This window comes from Contarinia nasturtii, unplaced genomic scaffold (genome assembly GCF_009176525.2).
Source record: "Contarinia nasturtii isolate CC-2019 unplaced genomic scaffold, AAFC_CNas_1.1 Cnas_scaffold_1699, whole genome shotgun sequence".
NCBI classification, from domain to species: Eukaryota; Metazoa; Arthropoda; class Insecta; order Diptera; family Cecidomyiidae; genus Contarinia; species Contarinia nasturtii.
The window spans coordinates 3,454,663-3,464,085 of record NW_022199032.1 but is presented as its reverse complement, the minus strand read 5'-3'; the positions used below and the strand labels follow the sequence as shown (position 1 = coordinate 3,464,085).

Here is a 9,423-nt window from a genome sequence, read left to right as displayed (position 1 = left end):
AATGTCTGATTTCATCAAGCAACAGCATCAGCGGCCGACATGCATTCGCGGGGAATTCAAATTATACACACACACAATACGCGCGCGAACAAGTCAAACTACATATTTACCATTCATTTTTCATTCAAATTAATAGCTGTAATCTGTAAAATTCACGAGAATATGATTTGGTGGCATTTGTAATGAAGAGAATAAACACAAGCACACAGCATTTCAAATAAAATAAAAGCACCTTTTTGAACAACATACACGCAAATATTCCATTTTGAAATGATCTTTTGATTTCATAATTTTTGGTCTTCTGATTTTTATTCAGTCTCTTTGCTCCTCGTCTACCTATCTTCTTATCGCATTATTTTATATATTTTACCTTTATCTGCGTTTGACTCTTCATTTTTTTGAAAAGTTTATTTTCAATGCACAACGGATGAACTGTTGAAAACAATGCGAGAAGAGTGATGATTCTCATTTTGTCATTTTCATTAAGACAAAACAGAAAACAGAGAGAGAGAGAGAGAGGCTAAAAAAACCAGATTGAAAGAAATATTCCATTTTATGGCATTGCTGGCATTTTCTGTGTCTTTAGTTTTATATTGCGTGGAATTTCAGTCGTTGTTTCACAACTAGTTTAACTTGCTCGGTGCTGACACAGTTGATATTCAAACCTGCCATTTCCGATTTTTCAAGCACAAGAAATTCTTCGGTTTTTTTTCCTCTCCAATTCATATGTGTAACTTTTTCTCTCGTACATACACACTCATCATGTCTTTGATTATCAATGTCTCTTTCTCTCTCTTTTTTTTTTCATTTCAGCTTTTGTTTGAATTTAATTCCATACCGTTATACGAGCGTTTTTTTATGTGATAAAACGGTAAATATGATGAAGTGATGTGCGTTCAACATTTTTCAAATGTTATTGGAATAAGAGCATTCTATATTACTATTTTTTTCGCTTCTTCCTTTGTCTGCACTGTGTGATGTTCAACAAATTTCTTTTATATAAATGTTTTTTTTTCTGTCTTATTATCTTGTTTTCAGTTAATTTTCATACGAGATAAAATAAGATTGTTTCTTCTTTTTCTCTGAATCATCATTAAACACAATGTCAATGATATCGTCGATCATATGTTCAATGAACATTGTTCATAATTTATCGCATGCTGTGCGTTGATTTTATTTCTACATTTTACATTTTGTGATGAAATTTCATTACGCTCATTTAATGGTGATGGTTATTAATGTGCAACGGCAACAAGTGTTACCAAAATGAAATCTGGCAAAATTTAGTCACTTGTTGCACCACCACATTCCGGTCACCGTTTTAATACTATTAAGTAGTTTAATAAAGTGAACGAATTTCGGGTTCTATGCACTGGCCATCAAGAGGATTTTAATTACATTAATTAAATGTGCAACATTGAAAGAATCTTCAATGAGGTTTGTACGGCATTTAAAACCAAAGAAACAGAGAGAGAAGAAAAAAAGATTGGCGTGGCCAATGAGTTAGGACATTGCCATAAGCAAATATAATATAAAAAAAGATTTCACTTTCGTAGCCACGAAACAATTTGATTATGTTAAAGTTTTCATTGCATAAAACGAAATACACACACACCCACACACACACCGAAAATGTAAAGAAAAAAAACCAGCGGCGAAGAATAAGCACCATAAAAAAGCTTACAATTTGTACGAAAATACATGCATTCAACACTTGGGCACGGGCACGGATAAACTTATGTTTGCGATAAAATTGAAATAGAAGAAGTAAGACACACTTTGTGCGCAAAGTAATTTTTATCGTATGTGGCCAAACAATAAATGTAGGCGATCGCTTGTTATATGAAAAGCAGGCACGTACCGCATATTTTATGTGGAAATAAAATTTTACTCGATACTTATAAATCTTCACAGATGTATGAATATAAAATTCGATTGTACAAATTGGAAATGCAAAGTGTGTTTATATAGCAAAGATGTGTGTGTGTGTGTGTGCGAACATAATACACGTCTTTGTACATAGCCTTTATAGGAAGGTATTATGAATTCACTCAGCTCACAGATGATTGACTGCAAGTCCAGTGAAAGTTTTTTTTTACTTCTCTGTGGTGTGCTTTTTTTTCTTTCTTTGCTTTTCGTGAAATGAAATATTCATTCAAGTCTTTGACGATGCAATGCGTCGTCGGACTCGTTTTAATATTTAGCAGGTTTTGTTGTGAATGATTTTCATGCGACATTGAATATCCTTCAAGCTATTACAAATTCATTCTGTAAGAAAATTCATCACCGAAAACTGAACAAATCAACATGTGCATTTTAATGGCAATGTGTGAAACATACACACACACACACGTGTTCATTCAGCTTTGAAATTTAATTGACGAACAAATTGAATTCGTGAGGGAAAAATACACGCTTCATTACCCTTGGCTTCATTTCTTGTTGCATTCATATCGCGAGCCTGTTGCAATTTACAACATTTTTTGAATTCAGTGCGAATTCGAAATCGCATTCTTTTATTCGATTGCATTGCAAAACCAAAATGAAAAAAAAAACATTCCGTTAATAAATCTAATTATACTATTTCACTGATTAAATCGAAGTGAATAAAAAAAACATAGAATTCAATTATGGTTAATAAACCGTGTATTCGAGATACAAACCAATGGAGACGCCCGATATCATTTTCTTCGGTGGTTTTTTCCAAGTTCATTCATTTTATTTTCGATAAATAATTCTTTACAATATATAATACAATAAACAATTGACTATTCTAGTCCTTGCGTTCGTCGAATTGCATGCACTTGTTGTTCTTCGCTCATGGCCGCAAAGCCACATGGTTGCATGAGCATGCTGGCCGTTCCAGATGTAGATATTCGAACTTTGCTTGAGTATCCGCTAAGCTCAGCTAACGGAGCGATTGCGTGGACAATCTAAAAAAACAAACAATAGAAAACACATTGAACCAAGTGAACATTGATTGTTGACAAATGCCTTTGAATGTACCCGATTGTCTCCTCGAATAACAACTTCTGAAATTTCCGATCGTCGTTTCGTCAGATCGCTCAGTACTGCCGATAATTTATCACCCGGCACAATAATTTGAATTGACATCAATGGTTCCAAAAGTTTGCAACCGACTTTGCGAAGCATTTTTTGTACACATTGTGCTGTGGCCGACATTACAACTGATTCGGCCGTTTTTCGGCCAATCACCAATTTGTGTAATATAACTTGAGTGCCCATAACGATGCCGCCCACCAGTGGTCCTCGATTTAATGTTGATTCAACTGCTTTTTTTACGCCTTTCATATAATTTGGATGAATGTCAATTAGTGCCTGAATTGTATCCGGATGTGTATCGAGCGAAAATTGTTTTTTATTATCCAAAACCAGTGACATTTCAATGGTAACTTCTTGCGATGAACCGGCAATGTCCTTTTTAAATTCGAATGTATCACGAATTGGTTGCAAAATTGTCTCTTTATAGGCAATTTGTAATGGCCCTAAATCGGCTTCAATGTTATATTCGCTCAGAATTCGAGATTTTATGATTTCCAAATGAAGTTCACCCATTCCACCCAAAACGGTTTGCATTGTATTCTCATCGTAGCTAACACGAAAACTTGGATCCTCTCGATGTAGTTGGGCGAGAGCTCTTTCAAGAGCCGTTTGATAGGAAATCGATGGCGGTTCGATTGAACAAAAATAAACAGCATCGGGAATATGTGGTTTTAATTGAAGTTTAACACCTTTTGATTCGAGCACGTTTTTAGCTGCATTAAATGATTTCATACTCGACACAAGCAAATCGCCAGTTGAAGTTGTCTATGTGGTGTGGTTTTTTTTAAAGAATGAAAATCAATTCATAATAGTAATAAAATGTGAAAGATTAAAAATACCTTGAGACCAGCACATATTCCAACATTTCCTTTGCTTACTTCATCTATTTCACGGTATTCATCGGCCAATGGTTCGTAAATACGTTGTACAACTTCAGATGTTCCATTCAATGTATGAACTTTATCCCCTTTTTTCAGTTTACCATTAAGTACTCGAACCAAACTCAAGGCACCTCTTTGTTTGTCATGCATTACTTTGAACACTTTTCCCGCAAAACTTTTACTGAAATTTTACACTCGTTTAATAACAGCGGTTGAATATAAAGTAAAATAAAAAATTGAATGTGTGTAATTTACTTAAAACAATCGTAAATGGAAGTTCGTTCGCTGGGTGCTGGTAAATATGATGTGACGCCATCCATTAAGAGTTGGACACCTGTATTTTTATAGGCTGACCCCAGAAATACCGGCACAATATTTTGATTTATTGTCAAACTTTGGATTGCTTGTCTTATTATTGAACTGTTGATATTTTCCAAACTATCATTTTGAATCACTTCATCGGCCAATTTATCATCATAACCGCTCATTATATCGATAATTTCGCATCGTTTGTCAATTGCTTTTTTCAATAATTCTCCGAACAACGGTACTTTAGAATAAACGCGTCCCTCTTTTGACTGATCGAAACGTAATTCTTTTAATTCTAGTAGATCGATTATACCTGATGGGAAAGTGTTTTTCTTTTAGTAATCACATACAATTTGTATAATGCTCGCTTACTTTTTATCCCTTTTTCGCCCATTAGTGGAATTTGCAATGGCACCGGAATACAATCTAATTTATTTTGTAAATCGACTAAACAACTTTGAAAATTCGCATCGGGTCGATCCATTTTATTGGCAAAAACCATTCTTGGTAGTTTGTAATGGTCGGCTTGATGCCAAACGGTGACTGTTTGTGCTTCAACTCCAGCCGATGAGTCAAGTACAACCACAACACCATCGACTGCTCCCAATGACTGTTCAACTTCCATTGTAAAATCAATGTGGCCCGGTGTATCGAGAAGATTGAATCGATACTCTTTCCATGGAAATGTAACCGCTGCACTGCATATTGTAATACCACGTTCACGTTCTTGCTCCAAAAAATCGGTTATCGTATTGCCGCGGTGCACTTCACCCATGCAATGTGTCGTGCCCGAATAATACAACATTCGTTCTGTTGTTGTTGTCTTTCCTATCGCAAGAGGACAACTAACGTATTTAATTCACTTAGAAATAAATTCACAGTACAATGTACCTGCATCAATATGAGCTAAAATTGCAATATTTCGAATATTGTCATCTATTGATTTCGATGTTGAGTAACAACGATGTCTCAGACGAATTTTTTTTCCAAAAAAATTTCGACACAGTAATCTGTTTACAATCATTTCGATGCGAATTTATTTTCATTCACAAAAATTATACCGAAATACTTGCATCAACGATCGGCACTTATTGAAAATAACGTAACCTCAAACGTTGTTTTGACATCTATATTAGCTTTTTATGCCCACCAAAAGATGGCAACCGTAGATTTTCTCGATAAAAACAAATATTTTATCAAATTAAATGGCTCAAATGTGTTGCGTAAATATTTCAACTGCCATTTTAATGAAAATTCATAAATTGGCTTTTATTTGATTAAGAAAAAACATAGAAAATAGCTATTATTAAACAAAAATCATTGATTTTTCCACGCATAAACACAATACCATTGTAAATTTAGGTCTGATTGAACGCGTTCATCGATAGCAGCGCCTCTGACGCTATGCTCATTTAGTCATTCAATTGGAACTACACACGTATTAGATACGACGCAGTAGAAAGTTGTAGATCGTGAAATTTTTCTCTTGCCAACAAAAAAAAACTATTAATTAACTTTCCATTCAAAAGACGTAGATTTTTTTCGCGAATCGTATAAAAGTGTTACAATTTAGTAAGTAACCATCAAAAGGTTGAAATTTTAACAAGTTTAATTAGCACTCTTTCTTGTTTTTCACTTCCTGAAAAAAAATCGACACACACACACACATTTTTAATTCGCGCTTTGTGCCCCGAACGAGAATAAAAGTTTCCATACCAACCAAGAGGTATATCAAATCGTAAGCAAACAAAATGGATGCCAAAATGTTGAAAATTGAAAATACGGCTGGTTTTTCACCGATGTACGAGAACGATGACGATTTTTCCGACGATGACGAAATAATTTATTCGGATGAGACGCAATCGGACAATGACTATGATGAATCATGCACAGGTAATGAGTCGAAACGTTTAAAATCGTTGTATCACAATACAGCTGGCAATCTATTTCGCAATTGTACGAAAATGGCAACGAACTCAAAAAAAGCGGCCAACGACAAAAAATTATCCATTAAACGAATGCCAACACGTAAACCAGATCCAAAAGTGTCCAATCGAAATGCGATTATGGCACGTGAGAATCGTCGTAAAAAGAAAGAGCATATGGAAGTTTTGCAAAAAACCGTTGAAGACACCCAAAATGAGAATAAAAAATTGAAGAAAATGTTGTGCATTCGAAACAATACAATCACAAAACTAACACAAGAGAGTTTATATTTGAGAAGCATTTTGGCAAATAAAACCGAAATCATGTCATTGTTGCGAAGCATTCAGGGCAATCGTACACCAATCACATCGTCTGTATTGAGTTTTGTGGCCGATAATGAGTATCAAGAGGAAAATAAAATGCATCATTCATCGATAATGCGTAGTCGTTTATGTAAAAATAGCAGCAGCAGCAGTGGATGTTCGCCAGCATCAGCATCATCAATGTCACCGGCATCGTATGAAGATGATAAAGAAAATGGTACAGTTTGGACACACAATGATCCATTTTTTTCATCGTCTTTTACTGAACAAACAAATCAATTTATTTTCACAGATCTAGAGAATGGCAGTCATACGGATTTCACGGCAACCGAATCAACCTCATCATATGAACAAAATATCGACGATTTCCATTGGGAAAATCTATTGAATGAACCAGTAACATCAACAGCATTCAAAACCGATTTAAACCCGATGAATATTGCCGATTTACGTGAAATTGACGACAGTGAAATCCTAAGTACGAACAGTAGTAATACCGTTAAAATTGAACACAATTATTTTAATAATCCAATCACACAAAAGGTGGCTGAAAATACCGATAATTCACCGGGCATTTGTCTACACGTGTCGAGTGGACGTGTTTCGCTCGAATTTTGTGCAAGCTGTCACATGAATTCGCAGAATGCTTGGTGCGAGGAGATGTAATGTGACACCGTTCACCATTCGACAAACACAAATAAAAAAAACACACACACACACAACGATTACTCGGTCATTATGAAATCGATCCACCAAAACAACGGGCTCGGTTGCAACGCCGACCCACCACACAATCAACACATTCACATGAGTATAATTGAAAAAACTCAATGAAAACAATGTCGGTACTTTTTATTTTCTACTGATTGTTACTCCTTACTCTATTTTTTTGTATCAAAATTTATCAAACATTATTATTATTTGTAAGCATTTTATTTCTAGGTTTATATTCTTATTTGCTAGGGATAATAATAAGCTAATTTTTCTTAGGTTCTTTTATTATCTTTCTCTCTCCTTTCTTTTACACAACTAACCATTTAGCATTTAAGTAACAAAGAAAATATAAATTTTGAAATGATGATGAATGACTATGCACACAAAACAAAGTTTTGCATGCACGCGATTAGGGCATTAAATATAGAAGGTGCAAAAACAAGCGATATTGTAAAAGGATGAGGGCATTAAACATAAATCGTTTGTTATATCGAATGAAAATTCTTTCCGACTATTGAAAATAACAAATTCAAATGCAAAACAAAACTACATTGAAACCATGCACACACACACTTTTCCATATAATTTACATACAGTTTGTTCAGTAGGTTTCTTTGCCACTTTTCTCAATACATATATTACCATAACAAATTTGGAGTTGATAGAATCATATTATTATTCGATTGATTTGTGTATCCAGTTATTAGTTAAATCATTTAAAATCATTTCAGACCAACGCGCGACAAAACCAATTGTTCGCATCGCATCACTAAATGTTTGGACCACGCACATGTGTAGAAGCAGCTAATATCTTTCGGGCGCAACGACAGCTCGTCTATCTAAATTATTGTTGTGTCTGAAGGTGGGGAACAGAACAAAGTTAAATTGTCGTTAAAAAACAAAACAAAAAAAAAAGTGTCGCGATTTTCCATAAATCAGTAGTGACATGACAGCAATGGCAAAATTAAATTAACCCAAATTAATATAAAAATAAATTTATAAAAAGACCTAACACCCTTATGGGTGAGAGAAAAAACACATCTGATTTATGGAACCAAAATCGTTTGGCAAAAAAAAAAAACAATTTTTTTTGATTAATATTGATTCACTCTTGGGTTCTAATCACAATTGATTTATTATTACAGCATTTATGGCTATACTGAATGTTCAACTGTTCTGAGGTCGAAGTGCTTCAGATACTGGATAAACGTACCGTGTCCTAAAGCATCGAAAGAAAATTTATTTTCATAGGGTGCCTTGAGATCATTCATTCATCGAAAATTCAATCAAATGTAAAGAATTCGCGCAATGACGCCAAACCAAATCCCATTTGATTGAATTAACGACTGAAGAGTGTTGTCCGCATATCAGATTTCAGCTTATTCACTTATCATTTCAATTAATTCTGACATACAATTGGTCGCATCATGCGATAATCTACATTTTCAGTGCATCAGACGTACATGTTAATTGATCAAAAGTGTTTTGCATTGTTTTGACGTCTGTCTGTCTATACACTGCGCCGGTTTGTAAGTCGGTATTTTAAAAAAAGTGATAGTTTTACATAGTTTATGTTTTATTTTTAATTTGTTTGAAAAAACTGTTCTGTGTGGTGTTGAGCTGGATATACAAATCAATTGAAGGTAGGTCCATTCTATCATTACTCCAAATTTTTGTTTGCCACTCTCATATTGCCTAGAAACTTTTCTTCCGAATTTTGATTTCCATAAGACACGGAAAGGATTGTAGTCGTTAGCATTTTTCTTTTATTTAAATATATGATTATAGAAAGTAAAAAAAATATGCATTATACATAAGTATTATGGTGTAATTACTAAAAAAGAAGAAGAAGAAAGATATAAAAATAAATATTTGTTGATATTGTACACCAAAAATGCAACTTCCGATCGTTTTAATTTCAACATTTTTTGACACATTTTACAGCTTGCGGTATGTAAGTATTCTTATTTACGAAGTTTTTTTTGTTGAATCGATGATTATTTTGATTTTTTAGAGTTTTCCGATTTTTGAGAGCTGAGTTAGCATTTTGTGGTTTTCACTTTGAAAAAAGTATAAAAAGTACATTCCAATAATACAAATTCTGTTTGTTCAAAGACTCAAAACCGAATAGAATTCTTCGAATTATTTTTATACAAAACGGTTCGAGTGAGATTGGCTGAAAATTAATTAATTCAAATTTAGAGAGT

The 9,423-nt window shown here is 34.0% G+C and overlaps 2 protein-coding genes across 4 annotated transcripts; one reads left to right on the top strand and one right to left on the bottom strand.

Annotated features, from left to right (window-relative positions):
* Positions 1–2,681: 2,681 nt before the first annotated feature.
* LOC116346890 (ribosome-releasing factor 2, mitochondrial) lies at positions 2,682–5,348 on the bottom strand. 2 transcript variants are annotated; one of them, XM_031777161.1, is made up of 6 exons: positions 5,145–5,348; positions 4,626–5,081; positions 4,200–4,566; positions 3,903–4,125; positions 3,007–3,828; positions 2,682–2,933 (listed from the first exon to the last, which is right to left on the bottom strand). In XM_031777161.1, exons 1-6 carry the CDS (start codon positions 5,275–5,277, stop codon positions 2,769–2,771), a joined length of 2,166 nt encoding a protein of 721 aa, XP_031633021.1. In that variant the 5' UTR covers positions 5,278–5,348; the 3' UTR covers positions 2,682–2,768. The 2 variants fall into 2 exon arrangements, with proteins under 2 accessions (XP_031633021.1, XP_031633022.1); XM_031777162.1 differs by having other exon boundaries at positions 4,626–5,098; positions 5,145–5,228.
* Positions 5,349–5,688: 340 nt separating this feature from the next.
* Positions 5,689–7,570, top strand: LOC116346991. Of its 2 annotated transcripts, XM_031777349.1 has the most exons (3): positions 5,689–6,719; positions 6,795–6,980; positions 7,046–7,163. In XM_031777349.1, exons 1-3 carry the CDS (start codon positions 6,005–6,007, stop codon positions 7,051–7,053), a joined length of 909 nt encoding a protein of 302 aa, XP_031633209.1. In that variant the 5' UTR covers positions 5,689–6,004; the 3' UTR covers positions 7,054–7,163. The 2 variants fall into 2 exon arrangements, with proteins under 2 accessions (XP_031633209.1, XP_031633208.1); XM_031777348.1 differs by having other exon boundaries at positions 6,795–7,570.
* Positions 7,571–9,423: the final 1,853 nt, after the last annotated feature.